Here is a 17,613-nt window from a genome sequence, read left to right as displayed (position 1 = left end):
GATTTCTAGCCTGGCCTTTTTCATTGTTATATTCATTTATTCATCAGATATATGTGTGCTTTTCTTCCCTTTTCTCTGCTTTCCATGTCAGCATTACCAATACCTACAGGTTCTTTTTCAATGGCACTTAACTGGACTAGAGATATAGAGAGAAAAAAGTAAAGTAGGAAGGAAACGTTTCTATTCTTTTAGCATTTGATTCTAAAAAGTACTTCTGCACAGTGTCAGCAATTCAGGTCTTTATTCTGAATAGAGAAGCATGCATCTTCTCAGGCTTGACGGTCTCCTTGCCTCTCTGCCTTCCTAAGTATGGTCTTTTTACTTGGGCGTCTCAAAATGTATTTAATCCAGTCAGGAGTTATTGGCTTCAAGCGTGACCACTCCGAGGGCTCTCTGTGCTTGAACATATGCAAATGTATTTCTATGACTCACAGGCAAGAGCCCAGATCCACCATGCTTAGCAAATGATATTATATGAGCTGAACCAGTGGCTCACTTCTCCACAGGGGAATGCGGAGTTTTCAACCTAAAATTAATTTGCATCTTTTTGCTTTATATGTGTCTGCTGAAACCTTAAATGGAGAGCCCATGTCCTGTGGCTCTTTAACTGGTTCTAATGATCTAAGCAGACTTGAGGACAGCTATAGGGAAAATGTAACTAACGTTATAGTAGTACCCCAAAGAGATTAATTAATGGGATTAAAGTTCTGAACACTTAGCAATAGGCTGTTCTCTCTGTCTTGTCTCTCTGTCTCCCTCTTTCTGTGTCTGACTTTGTATGAAGAAGAAAATACTCACAGCATTTGTAAATTGAAAACCTTTGTGACTACTGAAGTATCCCACCAAGACAACAGATATTAAGTTTAGATTAATGTCCTCTATTGTCCAGGAGGGCACAACCTAGATTTTACACTTGGGCATCCTTCTTCTGGTCCTAGCCCTGTAACAAGCAAACTGGACCATGTGTTTCCAAGCAGTGACTATGTTGGTCACTACCCTGGGGTCCAGATTCAATAAGCTATATCCTTTAAACACGTGTAAACAGGAAAAGTAACAGAGGCTACTTATACTGTGACATATAAGTTTATGGTGCAGAAAAGTATATACCTTAATGATTTAATTATCCATGTCTCAGGAATTAATGACCATGGAGAAACATCCAATTTTAATTCTTTTAAAAGCAGACACCATAACACGGTGGTTTTGATATTTTCCATGGGCCTGGGATTTAAATGTGTTCTTTGAGGCATGTTCTCCTTCTGAGAAAATTAAGATGTCAGCAAGCACTTTCTCTGAGCATAGGTTGCATGTTCCGTGTGCTAACCACACCAGCCTACACTTCAGTTACCTAAATAAAACTCAGCTTGGGAGCAGGGGCAGCTCAGAGGAAGAAAAACACTTGCTTGGTTTATGACGCTTCCACTTCCAGTAATGGTCCACTGTATCGCTGGTTTTGGAAACCCTTCCACATGGCAGATTATGGTTTTTGACAGTCCGCTGGGGTCCGTTTTCTTTGTCATTTTGATTTGAGGTTTTCCTAAAATAGTATTACAATTGAAACATTACAGCTGAAATATCAAAAGAAACCAGATGTCAAGTTCTTAAAGAAAAAGAACTGCAGCTACATCACTTCATACCTTCTACAATGAGTGTCAGTGACTCCCTTTTCTTCAGTCCTTCCACCTCCTGAAGAGCAGTTTCGCAGACATAGTTCCCGGCATCCTGATAATGGAGGCTAGAAAACGATGGGCTTGATCGGAGCCTGATGTTATCCTGGTTAAACGCAGAGCACATTACTTCAGAGGGCACAACTTTGGTTTTCATTGTTTTATATTTTTAATCACTGTGCATGATGTGTGTGTGTGTGTGTGTGTGTGTGTGTGTGTGTGTGTGTGTGTGTGTGTCTGCAGTTTAAGTGTGTGGTACATGTACTTGGATGCATGGATGACTACTCCTGTGTATGAGTGCAGGGAAACCAAAGCAGGCCATCTCTTCTCCTCCTCTAACCATCTGTCTTATTGCCTTGAGATTGAGTATTTAACTGAAGCAGAAGGTTGAGTTTTGATTAGGCTGGCTGGTTCAGGAGCTCTTGGACTCAGTCTGTTTCTGACCTCCAATGCTCGAGTTTCAGACACACAGTAATATTTGGTGGGTGCTGGGGATTCACACAAGGTCCTCATGTGTTGAGTGGAGGGAGTGAGTTCTTACTCATTGAACTATGTCTCTAGCCCCACAATTGTGACTTAAGACATATGTGTCCTATAATAATTAAGTCCAAAGTTATTATTTTGGGTCTGATGTATACACACACACACACACACACACACACACACACACACACACTTAAAAAAATAAACCTTTAAGATGCTTTCAAAAGTAGATATCTTTTTTCCTTCATAGTCCAGGAGTCAGGCAAAGTAGAATTATAGTACAGTCTCCTGTTCTAGAATTGGTAATTTGGAACAAGTTCATGATTTTCTGAGACTGAGTTTCTTTTATTTGGGAAATAGGGTCTTATTCTTACTGTATCTCATTGTTTGAAGGATTTAACTATATGGATAGAACAATGGGTTATACTGAATGAAAGTCTCAATTGTCAATCCCTACTTATTTGTAGGACTGTTCCATAAGCCATTCATGGAATCTGAACAGCGAGTGGTAGGCATAAATGTTCAAAACTTATTTGATCTTAATGGCTATCAACACTGGGATTACACTACAAAATGACAAAAACTATGAAAAAATTCAATCAGTAAGAAAACTTTATTATTCTAATTTCTACAAAGAAAAAATATTTAATCTTTTAAATGTTTCTTGACATCAGAAGTTAATCACATTTTTGGGAATTGAAATTCAAAAGCAGTTAACAAGCCAAAATTCTAAAATTATAGATCTTTGTATACTGGGTTTTCCTTCTGCCCATTCTCCCATCAACTAATGTTGATGTAAGAATGTTGCTTAGCAATACTGACATTAGGGTTCAACCAACTATAGTGACTGCATTTCATGTTTAGTGTAGTTGTCTTATTTCTCAAATAAAACACACGATATGTGTTTGTACAATCATTGACTATTCTACTTGCTTATATGTTATTTAGCTTTGTGAGCATTAAGTAATATAACTAGTACATGTCAAATAAGGACGATGAAGAGTGACATTGTAATCATCTGGGAGAAGAACAAATAGTAACAACATTGTGCCTAAGAGAAAGTTCTAAGAATGAGAGAATGCTGGATGTGGAGGTGCACACCTTTAATCCTGTACTCAGAAGTTGGATGCCAGCCAGGTCTATATAGCTTGTTGGAGGTTAGTGAGTGAGACCCTGTTTCAGAGAGATGAGAGGGAAAGGGGAGAGTAGGAGATATAGATAGATAGATAGATAGATAGATAGATAGATAGATAGATAGATAGATAGATAGATGAGAGAGAGAGGAGAGAATCTAACATTTAGACTAGAAAACAGCATTATACAATAATATTTTGTCAAGAAGTCCTAGTAAGAAAATTTCTGCATGATTGTTATAAAGATAATTTCAACCCCTGTTTCAAACAATGTGAATATTTATTTTCTCAGAATTGCACTGATTAGCTGCACCTGTCCATGCTGCACTATGAGTGTTGGGAAACACAAGCCAAAGATGTAAGCTGTGGTACCATATTCATAGATTTTTTTTTTAAGGACAAGCTTGACTCAAAGCACCAATTATATACCCTCCTTTCCAATTCCATAAATGTAGAAATGACTGGGCCCCAAGTCACAGTCTTTATTTTAGAGTTATATGACTACATGAGCTCATACAGGAGACCCTATGCAAGATCACAGAATGTTCTAGTTGCTTCCTAAGGTCTAGAAGTGAAAGAGCTACTTAGCATCAAAGAGCTCATCATTCATAAGGGCCTGCTATTAGAGACTGAAAAGTTGTCTCAGCACCAAAGAGGAGGCAAAAATGCTGTGGCCACAGAACAACATTCATACTTCAGAAAGCCTGAGCTTGAGCTACTTGTGAATTTTTCTGCTTTATCGGCTTGAATTTCATTATACATGATGGGAAAAAATAATGAACGAGCTGCATTTTTCACAAAGATGCTACAGGCAGGATGTCAGAATAATGGCAGTTAAAATGGACTCTAAAAGGTTTATCCTCAAAGTACATAATTGCATGTGCTTGTGGTGCGCATGCATGTGTGGATCACTCTTCATTATATAATCATAAACAATGCATCACGCTGAGTTCCAGCCCATCCATTAACGATGCCGCAGTGAGGCTGAGTGCCTCTACAGTTTTACTGTGGGTTGACAAACACTGGAGAGGGAAGGAGTAGAAGAGCACATGGATGTGAGCATACAAGCCAAGCATGAATATGCATTTTAGAACGTAAAACAAAATACACAAGGTGTGCAAAGAACTCCGTCTAAGCAGCAGGACAGCAGCAAAGACCTGAACTTACTTTCATCCACACCACAGTTGCATTCTTACTAGCAGATATTGTACATGACACAGGTAGGGCATCACCGATCTGCTTGGTCACTTCCCCACTTGGGTTTAAGGATAAATCCAAATCTGTGAGACAGAAAAATCTGCTTGAAATGAAAACTACAAGAAAGCAAGATAGGAAACATAAAATAATAAAAACAAAACAAAACATTTTTTTCTAACTGTACTTGAATATCAGAACCGACTTCTATGAGTAGAACAGCTAGACTACAGAAGATTGAGCTTAGCCTTACAAGCTAGCACTGATGGCCACTTGGACAGCATATGGTCAATCTAACTGATTATGCATTGATTTTCAGTTAACATAATTGATGTTGGGGGTGCCTACAAATATTTCTTTTTGAGACCTATCACCTTAAGAAAAAAATCAACTCACTTCAGGAAGGAAATAAAAATGAGTAGGTAAATATAAAAAGCCATTGATAAAGCATTGCATTGGAAAATCACATATATTTAGACAGCAGGTGATAAGTGGAAAAACTATGAGATAGTGCAGATGTTTCTTCAGTGAAAATTGACAAATAGTTGAATTATTTTTGAAATGCTATTCCATTATCCATGCAGTTGAAATTTTGAATAAGACCTATTATTAGGTACACTTTCAACAGATAATTTTAAAAATGCACAGGATAAGCATGTCTAAGGATGTAGAGCCTTTCAGGTGAAAAATGATTTTTTAAATATAAAACTTACAATGTGATTTGTAGGAAGAAAATTCAACACAATGGATCAAATATTGTCATACAACTACTATGTTCTAGGCACTAATGGGAGATCCATACATGATGATGGAGGTGGAGTTACTATGCACTCCAATTCATGGCACTACCTATAAAGTTGGAACCTAGTATCAAATCTATTACACATTCAGATATCAGTAACTACTTGTTGAAATACTAAGCCATAGCATACACAGAGACTTGCAGGAGTAAAGAGAAGAAAAATCAAACTGGGTTTCAAAGCAGAAAGGCTTTGTATAAGACACTACATTGTTGTAGCCTCTTGACAACTAAGTGCTTTGGTAGGTGGGGACATAGCATAAACCTTTCCACATGGACAAAATAAAAAAATTTAGAGAACTCATTAGGCTGCTCAATGTTGAATGATAATTTACTGATGGTCGTAACTCATAGAATGTATATCTAACTATAGATTAAGTTGTGCTATTTGTCTCTCTTTCATGGTTTTGTTAGGCTGCCAATCATTTTCTGTGTCATTCTTTATAAGAAATGTGTATGATGCATGGATGTGGTAATATACTTGTTGGTGTGTGTGTGTGTGTGTGTGTGTGTGTGTGTGTGTGTATGTGTGTGTGTATGTGTGTACGTGTGCATGTGGTGTTATGCACTGTGTGTAGGTGCATATACAGGGCAGATGTCAATGTCAGCTGTCTTCCTATATTTCTCCATTTTTATTTTTTAAGATAGTCTTTAATCTGAAACTCAACAATTTTTGTACATTGGGGAGACAATGAGCTTCAGAGATCTGGCGGACCTTCATCTGCCCACCCTACTTTTCCTCCCCAGTTCTGCGGTTGCAGACTTCTACCTAGGCATGGCTTTTTACTTGATTGCTGGTGATTGGAACTCAAGTTCTCATGATTATGCAGTAGGCAGTGTACTGACTCAGGCATCTTCCCACCCCATCAATGGTTCTCAGGGGTTGTCTTTGCTGTGAAGCAGTAAACAGGAGAGTAACGACCACGCCTTGATTTCCTCTGACATAACCACAGGACCTGGTATATCAAGACTCTTAGGCACGGTTTTTAAATGAATGATGGAATACACATGCTTCTAGTTTACATTACTATTAATCTGTGCTGTCTTGTATAAAAGCAGTTAAATTTGAATGTTTGGGTGATTTGTGTTTGTATGAAAACAGTAAGAAGGGAAATTTGAGAGCCTTTATTAGTAGAGTCAAGAGCTTGTCAGTTGAGAAGACACGAGATTTTAAAGGATAGAATCAACTTTGAAGGGTCTGATGAAAAATCTTTGTCACATTTGGCAGAGCAATTGTAGCTGTTTTAACAGTAACTCAGGATCTGTAGCAATATGGTCTTGTTAAGAGGTCTGCTCTGCATCCCTATGGATGGATCCTGTTTCTCCACCAACACTTTGCTTAATTGTTTATGAAAAGAAACAAACCCCACTTTTGTGAAACAAGGAGCCAAAGATAAATGGGCAAAATGTGATTTTCATGTTTGCATATAATGTAGAATAAGATGATGATGAGCATAATTATTCTTTAGCTCTAAAGAAGACCTTAAGGTCTTAAGGCCTTAAGACCAATGTTCCAGTCAATCTGTCAAAATCAGAATACATTTGAATAATAAATTGCACCCAATTCAATTACCCTCCCCCATATTTTTTCCTTCCTGTTACAGAGTATCATTGAGATATGATGTGGCTGCCACCAAGTCTTCTTCCTTGTGATCTGTAGTCCAGTCCTCCCTGCCTGTTCTACATGGCATACACAGAATAGCTCTCTCCTCTTAAGATCCTGTGTACCCAACATATCTTAAACATAGGCACATAGCTAAGTAACTGGAATATTGGTAACTAGCCTCAAGATATGATTGACAAGGCTGTCACATGACTATTAACAGGTACTTGTATCTGTTGGCTATATTTCTTCCATTTCCATCATAGAACAAGGTTAGATAAATGGTCTCATGACTGACTGAACCCCAGAGGAGGAAAATAAACATCATTCTTGTTCTACTTAGTGGTCACTACTGTCCTTCTAACTAGCACCTGATGATGACACCCTCAGACCAATGAGCAACAAGGACAGAAGACTCAAAGAAAGGGCCTGGCTGTGAACAGTTTCAATACTTCACTACTACCACAGAGGCCCTCAGACCATCAAAAGCAGCCATTTGGTGGTATTATTCCCCATTGAGTCCTCCTGTGTCTCCCTCCAAGTTTTAGTTCCTCACCTATATGTTTTTCAAGCATTGTAAATAGAGGACACAGCAGCATGGGCTTAGGGCAGTTTCCTTTAACGTGTTTTGACTTTGTTTCCTTCCTTTCCTCTGGGTAACCAAATTCTGACTGCACAGGAGCTCCATGTCCTCCATATTGTTCTCTAGTGATGCTTTTTTGACAAATGCTTGGTGTTTGCTCGCAGGGAATGTGGTCAAGGTGGACAGCCTAGGTCCCACGCTTAAAGCTTGCAGATATTTTGAGTTCCTCCACGTCCCTGTGCTGCAGAGGACCCTATACTAGATATCCCAGGCCATTTTCTCTGATGACCTTCAGTCCCCTTTCTTCACTCCTGCTTAAACTCATTTAATCAAAACAAAATAAAACAAAACAAAGTCACCTCATGCTCTGTAGGATTAGAGCAGATCATTTCTAGGAGAAATCTTTCTGATCACACTGTTGGGTGAAAGGTTCATTCAGTCTACATCCCCAAACAAGACCCACAGTTATTCAAAAGAGTGTATGAATTCTACTCTTACCAGGTGGCAGTGTCAATAAAAATAAATCAATCATTATTTTTAAGAAGCATCTGATATATTAATAATATGTGCTTTCAAGATTTATAAAATAAAGAGCTCAAGTTTCATGGCTGGTCTTCTTCTTTTTTGGAGAATTCTTTATTTTATTGTTTTGTGTGGATGAGAGCTTTGCCTGCATGTATGTATGTGCAACATGTGTGTGACTGGTGACCTCTGAGGTCAGAAGATGGCATTAGGTCCTCTGGGACTAGAGTTTCAGATAGTTGTGAGCTGACCATTGAGTGCTGGGAATTGAACCTGGATCATTTGCAAGAACAAGAATTACTCTTAACCACTAAGCCATCTCTCCAGCCCCCTACATGGCTGTTTTTAATGGATCTTTCCCCCATCATATTATTTGAGACTAAATATAATTTTGGAGTCTCCGGAGTTCTCCAAGCAGATTAAAATTTAATAAAAGGTGTCACTCAAGGTGATTTTGAAGAGGTTATCTTTCCATCAATTTACTATCTTTTAGCTTTTAGTCCCTTCTACTTCATCTTCCAGTGTTAAATCTGTAGTAACTTCATGTTGCCTGGATGTGGGTGCTAATATTATCCTGTAATTTAAAATGGAGATATATAATCTACATTCTTCCTGGTAAAATGTAAATCTTGTTAATATCAAGAATATCTTAAAAGAGCTTAAGGGTGTAGCTCGGTGGCAGAATGCTTACTTAGCATGTACAGAGCCCTGGGTTCCATCTCCAGAACTGCATAAAATAAATTATGTATATTATATTTATTTATACATTCTGTATACATATATTTAAATATATAATGAGTTATTTAAGGATCATATCCAAATGACTCAGTGTTACAACAAGCTGAAGGCATTTAGACAAAAGGGTTTTACCATTGACAAGTTTGTGGTTCCTAGACTCCTGCAAGGATTTAGTATCGCAGTGGTAACCTGCATGAATTTGAACTTTTTCTGATGCTCTTTATGGAGTTAACTAAAACCAAGTTATTTAAGAAAGATACAATTGCACTTAGAAAAGTTAGCTAGGTAATATTATCAGAGGCCTTTGAGATGCAGCAGGTCCTGAGGAGGTGACTTACAATGAACCGTGATGGCTGTTGAAGCGATCATGCTTTTTTTGTCGATCAGTGAGCATTTGTAGTCTCCTGTGGCATTGCGCCGCACATCTGTCAGTGTATAAGTGTTTGAGCTTCTTATTCCCTCAGGCTGTCCCTTTGGATGGAAGCAAAATGTCAGATGGTTACACTTGGTAGCTACAATAAGAAAGATTATAATTCTTGAGGAAGGCACAATTTTCTCAGATAAGAGAAAAAAGTGAGCATACTTTTTGATTAGGCAAAAATGATTGCAATTACAAACATCTGAGGAACAATTCATAGTTTGGTGCTAAATTTTGAAGGGCTATTTTATATTGTATTGATGATATCTATTTTTTGACAGCATAGCTTGAGTTTGAATTAAAGCGGTTTGTTTTTTTTTTAATGTTCATTTTTCCCCTATACCTTATCTACATCAACAAAAAGACTGGAGAAATTCTAACTGGGTCTTGGGATACATACCTATACTTGAAGCATTCAGGAGTTGGGAGCAAGAGGATTGCAAGTTTGAGGAAAGTCTGAGTGACATAGTGAGTTCAAGGTCAGCCTAAGCTATATAGTGAGCCAATGAACCAGAGAATGGAGATGTAGCTGGCCTGGCACGTTCCAGGCACTTGGTTTCATTCCAAGTATGAGAGAGGCTGGGGGGAGAAAGAGACAGAGACAGACAGAGAAAAATAAGGACAGAGACAGAGAGAGCAATAGAGAGACGGAGGGAGAAGAGCAGATCTGAGAGGAGAAACGGGGAGAAGAGAGGAGGGGAGAGAAAAGGAGAGGAGAGGGACAGAGAGAAAGCACACAAGCCAACGGGAAAGCCAGTCATATACCCAAATAACAATGACAGACAGATATGAAGGAAGCGGGGAGAAGAATGAAGAGCACTAAAAGAGCAAGGAGGAACATGAATAAAAGAAAGGGAAGCAAAAAAGAAAGAGAAAGAAAGAAAGAAAGAGAGAGAGAGAGAGAGAGAGAGAGAGAGAGAGAGAGAGGAAGGAAGGAAGGAAGGAAGGAAGAAAGAAAGAAAGAAAGAAAGAAAGAAAGAAAGAAAGAAAGAAAGAAAGAAAGAAAGAAAGAAAGAAAGAAAGAAAGAAAGAAAGAAAGAAAGAAAAGCAAACCGAGGAGGCCAAGCAGAGAGACAGCAGGAGCACCCATTAACAGCAGCCAAGACAGCCAGCAGACGTTATTTGTAAAGACAGAACGCGAGTTTGGCTCAGCCATAGCCAAAGCGGAAACCCAGTTTCAGAACTTTTATTTGTAAATGAGAAAATATTAATACATCAATTTAATAGGGGAAACAATGCTGTCTGCTAACATTTACGTTTGTAAGAAGTTTCCTGTACAGGTGTTCTCAGTAACGCAGTGGGTGATGTTGTGAAATACTCCCAGTATAAAATTCATTATAATCTCATGGTTGTAGTCAATGCACTATTTAGCAGCACCTAGCAGCCGGGCGGTGGTGGCACACGCCTTTAATCCCAGCACTTGGGAGGCAGAGCCAGGCGGATCTCTGTGAGTTCGAGGCCAGCCTGGGCTACAAGTGAGTTCCAGGAAAGGCGCAAAGCTGCACAGAGAAACCCTGTCTCGAAAAACCAAAAACGATGGTGGTGAACGCACCGCTCTTCCAGCCAGGCTCCACATCACTAAGAATGCAAATACTTGAGGAAATTTCCCACAGTGTCCCCTGTGCAGACCGCTCCTTTCAGTTATGACAAGTACTGTGACAAGGAGCCCACACGGTTATTCTACCAAGTTAGCTGAACTACACGATAGAACTCTCTTTGCTTCAAAAGATCCAAGCGTGTTCAGAGCAGCCTGTGGGTGGATCCTCATCCACATTAGAACATTTGCAATCATGCCTTTTGATTTCCCAGTGATCTACTTCTGAAGAGCAGATTTTGGGTCTTATTTGGATGATGATACCCTGAGTTTTTTGCAGTTACGGTTTCCTGTGGTTGCCCCTTTTTCCTCTTTATCGCTGAACTCTCGAAACACGGAGGAAAAGCAGGAAGAGCAGGGGATGGAGCCACAGAAGCTTTCAATGGACGTTCTACCGGTGGTGGGTTTTTTTTTGTTTTGTTTGGATTCTCAAGAATCACCCGTTTTTCTCTCTTAAGCTACCCAAGTTCATGCAATTGTTCGCGTCAGTTAGAAGCCCGACAACAGGACAAAATGATAGTCGTCAAGTTCAACTAATGCTTACACACTTACTGGTAAGTAAAACATGAACTCCTCAGGAGGCGGGTTGCCATTCCCCAAGCACTGGAGAGTGATGTTGTCTCCTTCTTTGATGGCATTCTTCGGCGGCAGCACTTGTATTGTCACCTGCTCGGTAGGATCTGCAGGAGTCACAAGCAGAAGTTAACCATTTTTGTCAAGTACCAAATTACTCTGTGCATACAATGTAAATGACTAAATTATACACAATTTTCTCAAGGAGCTAGTAATGGTAATTACTTAAATGTATCTTTTTATAGAGGGATTGAAGTTAATAGCCACTTGCTATACCAAGTACTAATCTTAGTTAGAGCAAACTACAAAGAACCGTGTTACATAAAAAAAAAAAAAAATCAATTTCTTCTTAGCAAAATGTCTTTAACTGAGGTGGCAATGACTGTAATTATTTTATGTGTAAAAGACCAGTAGAACAATCTCACCGTGTGACTTCATTATGAGGAAATTGAATGGTGTTATATGACGCTTATAGAAAGACTCACTTGGGCAGCAAAGTCACTAAAGCTGCTGGATGCCATCACACCCTTACTATACAATAATGAAAGTCAAATGAAGATATATGAGCTAAACAACACCAGCAGTGTTTTTGGCACACAGGCAGATAGATCTACTTCAAAAAAATTAATTCCATGAACACACAGACAGACACATGGAGAGATAAGACAGACAGAGATAGTGAAGGACAGAGATTGAGATTGTTATATAGTCATCAGGACCATAAGTGTTGTTGCCATTTTATTCTGTTCTTTAAAACAAGACCTGGAGCTGGGCGGTGGTGGTGCACACCTTTAATCCCAGCACTCGGGAGGCAGAGGCAGGCGGATCTCTGTGAGTTCGAGGCCAGCCTGGGCTACCAAGTGAGTTCCAGGAAAGGCACAAAGCTACACAGAGAAACCCTGCCTCGAAAAACCAAAAAAAAAAACCAAAAAACAAAAAAACAAGACCTGATATAACTTCATTACACATTGGTTCATTTTTGCAGATAAAAATAGAGGTATTGAGTATTTTTTTAATACATAGGACTACTCAACAGTCGAATGTCAAGTGAATTAAATGCTGCACACAATGGAACATTGTCTAGTAAATGGGAAGTAAAAGGAAGTGATGTTGGCTTTACAAACAATTTTTTTTCTAGCATCCATGCTTTACATAGCTGAATAATGCCATGAAGGATGAATTTTGAGGAAGATAGACAAAATGAATAATGATTGAGTTATCTGACTTTTAAAATTTATGAACAGAATACTCTAGCTGCAAATACCTATTTTATTATTAGTTAATAAAGTGAAAGTAAAAAGTTGCAGTTTGAGAAGCCCTCCACTCCACATTTCTTGCAGTCATTTAAATTAAATGCACAGGAAAATTTAGAAAGTTTGTTTTAGATTGCCTCTTTGACACTGATCTACAGGTGAATATCTGGGTATCACCAAATCCTGAGATTAAACAGTGAGATTCACACTTTGCTTTCAGTTTGTTGCATGTGTTTATTTCTGGATTTGTTACATGTAGTTCTCTAACCAGCAGTTCTCAGTAGAGTGGAAGAAGAGAATAAAGCTCGCTTTTGACATCCTACTGACAGCCACCATTTCTGGGTTTTCGTCCCATGCCCCTCCCTTCTCTTTCCTTTTTTCTTTCCATTATTTGTTAGAATACCTCAGTTGAATGAAATAGTGGGATTCATCATGACTCTTTTGGTAATGTGTGTCAGGTTCACACTTTGACGTGGCCCTTTCTCAGAAAGAAACAATGGCACATCTATGATCAAACCTGATGCTAGGACAGCCAGGACCATGACCTGTCTGACCTCTTCTTCTATTTCAATATCCCTTCTCTGAAATCCTTTTCAATCTATTCTGTACTAGAGAGGTGAAGGACTAAAGTGTGATCAGGGGATTGTTGTAACATATTTGCATTTTTACAGTAGCTTTCTGGGCCACTCACACGCCTAACAAATTGATGACCACTTGTTGTCTTTCTGCCTCAGACTCTGGATTTCAATCTGCTTATTAATAAGTCATCATTCTTCCCATTATTCTGACTTTCTGCTCTGCCTCCTCCAATCCACTCTAGTACCAAGTCTCAGTGATGAATGCTTTGCTATATCTTACATTTGATTCTCCCCTTCTATTCAATTAATACTTTCCTAGTCTATGCCCTAATTAACCTACACCAGACAGAATACTATCACATCTCATTTGCTCCCTCACCTTGAGCCTTCCTTTCCATTTCACATCTTTTATAACTGTTTTCTAAGATAATCTTTTGACTATTGTAAGGATATTCAAAATCCTTCATACATTTCCTACACATAAACATTTGAAATGAGTATTCCATAATTTACTATACATGGTTATCTAGAATTTACATTAAGTGAGATTGTTATATTTCACCACTTTACATGAACTTCTACCAAATTAGTCTATTCATTTTCCTACACATATCTATTTGTTCACTTATCTTTCCACCCACTCAAAGATTTATTAGTTTAGTATGAATATTATTTAAGTAATGTGCAAGAATCATAAAGTTGAAAATACTGTGCTTTTCACTTCAGTGAATTCTCTCTATTTATGAGAAAAACAAATTTAGCCATTCAGACTATTAAATTAAGCATGGCACCAAAGGTAAAACCTAGAGAGAGATGTGCGAGCCTGGGTAGCTTCCAAGAGGATTCCCCTCCAGACCTATTGTTTTAAAGAATAAGCAGGGGCTTGCTACAGGATAAAGGCAAGCAAAGAGAACACATGGGCAGGCATCGGAATTGTATCCTCCCAGAGGAATGTGGACAGTAGAAAAGAGCGCAGTGTGTAAAGTGTGATGATGAAGGTTGACACATAGTGCATGACTGTGACTGAAGCAGGTTCCAGAATACAGCAGCTGAGAACATGAAGACGATGAATCTGAGTATCTGAGGTGTCAGTGAAGAAGTTCAGGCACAGTAGGAACACTGCAGATTTAAGTTTTAGAAAGAGACTTCTGATGGCAGCCTGATGAGCAGTGTGTTTAGGGTGAGGAGAGAAAGGTAAGGAGTCAGGAATACCATTTTGGTGATCACTGCAGGAAGTACAGGGAACTGGGAATGGTTGCGTAAAGTGAGCACCACAGGCAGAAATCAGGTCAACATAAAAACTAAAGAGGGGAGGACTAATACATCTTTCTCAGGCTCTCGCTTGTTGAATTCTTTCATCCAGTTCTCATTTTTGAATGTCCTCTTCTATCATTTTGCTCTGTCTCTGGTCTCGCTTCAGCAGTGGTTTTCTACATATGTTCCATAGATGATCAGTAATAATATTAATATATCATTTTTGTAATAAATTCCCTGTGAAACACCTCTTTATCCACTGGATCTTTTTTTTTTTTGTTCATTTTACATACCAACCACAGTTCTCCCTCCCTCCCCTCCTCCTACTCCTCCTCTTCCCTTCACCCCACCACCCATCTACTCTGTAGAATGGGTATGGCCTCCCATGGGGAGTCAAAAAAGCCTGACATGTCAAATTGAGGCAGAACCAAGCCCCTCCTCCCTGCATCAAGGCTGATCAAGGCATCCCACCATAGGGAATGGGTTCCAAAAAGCCAGTTCATGCATCAGGGATAGATCCTGGTCCCATTGCTAGGCGTCTCACAAACAGACTGAGCCTAGTTTGGTCCCATGCAGGCTCCCCAGCTGTCGGTCTAGGGTCTTTAAACTACCACTAACTCAGATCAGCTGTCTCTGTGGGTTTCCCCATCATGATCTTGACCCCATTGCTCAAATAATCCCTCTTCAACTAGACTCCAGGAGCTTGGCCTGGTACTTGGCTGTGAATCTCTGCATCTGCTTCCATCAGTTGCTGGATGAAGGTTCTATGATGACAGTTAAGATAGTCACCAATCTGATTACAGGGCAAGGCCAGTTTAGACATCTTCTCTACTATCGGTAGCAGTCTTAGCTGGGGTCATCCTTGTGGATTCCTGGGAATTTCCCTAGCACCAGGTTTCTCCTTAACCCCACAAAGTCTCCCTCTATCAAGATATCTCTTTCATCGCTCTTCCACTCCATCCCTCCCCCAACATTAGATATTGTTACTTGAGTGATGTTCAGTAATCTGTGTTCTAGCAACTCCGTCATATTCAAATAATGTGTTCAACAGTTCCAGAATCACTGTCCTGAGACATATGACTTTTCAAGACTTACCATTCTGTTCCTCTGACAGTTTTCACTCGCAACCTCACACTGACAATTTCCTTTTGATATAAGTGTCTTGATTCTCAGGTGGAAAAACAACCTCTTTGAGTGAACTGCTTTGTGTCATCATCAAGAGGTTCTATAGTGCCTATGTTGTCTTCTCATTGCCAAATATTCCATATATATATATATATATATATATATATATATATATATATATATATATAATATTGTGTCATCCTTATGCATCCAAGGATTCATCCACCAGTATACCTGGTACTCACATACATACAAGTTCCTCCTGAAGCCAATTTCCCAAGTCTTAATACTCACTTTCCCAATTTTAAATTTAGGAAGCTAGCCAGTCATAAGGTAGTATTTGTCCATCATTTTTTAAGGAAATGGTCAGAAGGCATTAGGAATTCCTATAAAAAAACATGGCAGTATGCTATGACTGGAGGGTAATAGAGAGAATTGATCAAGTTAGAGATCAAATCTTTAAAGAACGTAACACCTAATAGAGTACAGAATACATATAAATAATATGTGAAGAAGCAGAGTATATTGTTTAGTGGTAAGCTTTTTTTCTATAGGTTTTCCAAGGAAGCGGAGATTACTTGTGTATCAAAGTTTGGGGGTGAGGATTGACAGCAGAATATTAAGAGGAATGAATCGGGATTTCAAAGATTGAAATTTGAATATTGTTTCCAATATATTTCAATTACACAATTATATATTCAGTTACTTACAGTAAATATCGAAGACTACTTGCTCCGAATGAATTGTCTTCTGGCCTGAGGGTCCATAATATGTCACAGAACAGGTGAATGGCATTTGTATGTCAGCCTTGGTTGTCTTATACTCCAAGGATGAAGTCATAGTATACAACTGAGTAACTGGATCAATTTCCTTTTTAAAAAGTATGACCACCTCTAAAGAAAGTAAAGAACACCAATGATGTTTCACTGGAAAGCCACAATCCATAATTATATATTCCAACATATTTGAGAGGTGAATTTGTCCTTCTAATTGTATTTAGTAAGAGAGAAAATTGATACTAAATAAGGTAAGATGTCATTTCAAAACTGTGATTCAGAAGCATAGGCAAAAATAGAATCTCAAATCCTATCTCCCACTCAATTTAATTAACTTCTAGAACATGCCATATATAGAAATACTGTTTTCTGCTTCTGATTCTTCCACACAATGGATAAAATGGTGTCTAAAGAAATCACCCAATGAGTTAAGGGGCACTTAGTGTAACTCAAGTGTAGAGTTGTATATAGAGAAGGGACAGCATGATCAATTCTGGACAGCTCATAGAATGACTAGTCTATACAATATACGAAAGGCCATGGGAACCCATTGCCTGACACAGACTCACCTCCTATAAGGGGTTGCAGAACTTTCCCATTCCTGTACCATGTGATGTTGCCATCTGGGTAACTGTCTCTTGAAATGCAGTCACCTAACTGAAAAATGCAAAAGAAAATTTCTTCATTCCAAATGGTTTTAAATCCTTATTTCATGGAAGCCTCAGAATCTTCAAGAAATGAAGTGTCTTAAACAATTTAGTTTTCACCTTTGGTTAAGAAACACCCTTTGAATCTTGTATAAAAATAAGGCTTCGTATTAAAAATTACAGTCTTACCCATTTTGAAATGTAAAATAAAGCTTTTGACTATACATAAAATCACATCCATTTAAAGGCATTACCAATTTCATTTTGATGCTATTCATTTTTAATATTAACTAAATGACATTATAACTATATTAATATTGATTATTTCTGTGGTTCATAGATCTCTAAGTGCAAGAAACATTTAGTGTTAAAATGTGGCAACTCTCCAATTCCATTTTCATTTCACAGGATAAATACTTGCCATATTCTATAATCCTCAGTTCAGTCTTCAAGTGCATTTTAAGTAAATTATTCAACATTTATCAAATACTGGGTAGTAAAATTAAATAGGGTTAAAAAAACTTGATCTTACCCACCCCCACAAACATAGGGAATATTGAAGTATTTTGGTTAATGATGAGATTATTACCTAATTGATGTGCTTATGTGTGGAACTCCATCTGTGCCTGACTATCAATTCCACTTTCTTTCACACCTGTGATAATGTGATTGT

General features: G+C 38.5%; 1 protein-coding gene across 4 annotated transcripts in view; it reads right to left on the bottom strand.

Annotated features, from left to right (window-relative positions):
- Alcam (activated leukocyte cell adhesion molecule) overlaps nucleotides 1-17,613 on the bottom strand; it is a 186,520-nt gene that overhangs the window by 19,720 nt on the left and 149,187 nt on the right. For all 4 annotated transcript variants that reach the window (XM_037209712.1, XM_037209713.1, XM_028867485.2 and 1 more), the window contains 7 exons: nucleotides 16,863-16,950; nucleotides 16,228-16,410; nucleotides 11,287-11,414; nucleotides 9,061-9,193; nucleotides 4,451-4,563; nucleotides 1,638-1,773; nucleotides 1,404-1,537 (listed from right to left, as the gene is read on the bottom strand). In XM_037209712.1, coding sequence (XP_037065607.1) covers nucleotides 1,404-1,537; nucleotides 1,638-1,773; nucleotides 4,451-4,563; nucleotides 9,061-9,193; nucleotides 11,287-11,414; nucleotides 16,228-16,410; nucleotides 16,863-16,950 — 915 coding nt within the window. The remainder of the gene's footprint in view (nucleotides 1-1,403; nucleotides 1,538-1,637; nucleotides 1,774-4,450; nucleotides 4,564-9,060; nucleotides 9,194-11,286; nucleotides 11,415-16,227; nucleotides 16,411-16,862; nucleotides 16,951-17,613) is intronic.

Source organism: Peromyscus leucopus, chromosome 12 (genome assembly GCF_004664715.2).
Source record: "Peromyscus leucopus breed LL Stock chromosome 12, UCI_PerLeu_2.1, whole genome shotgun sequence".
Taxonomy (NCBI): Eukaryota; Metazoa; Chordata; class Mammalia; order Rodentia; family Cricetidae; genus Peromyscus; species Peromyscus leucopus.
The sequence above is the reverse complement of the archived record's forward strand: the minus strand, read 5'-3'. Positions and strand labels throughout refer to the sequence as shown.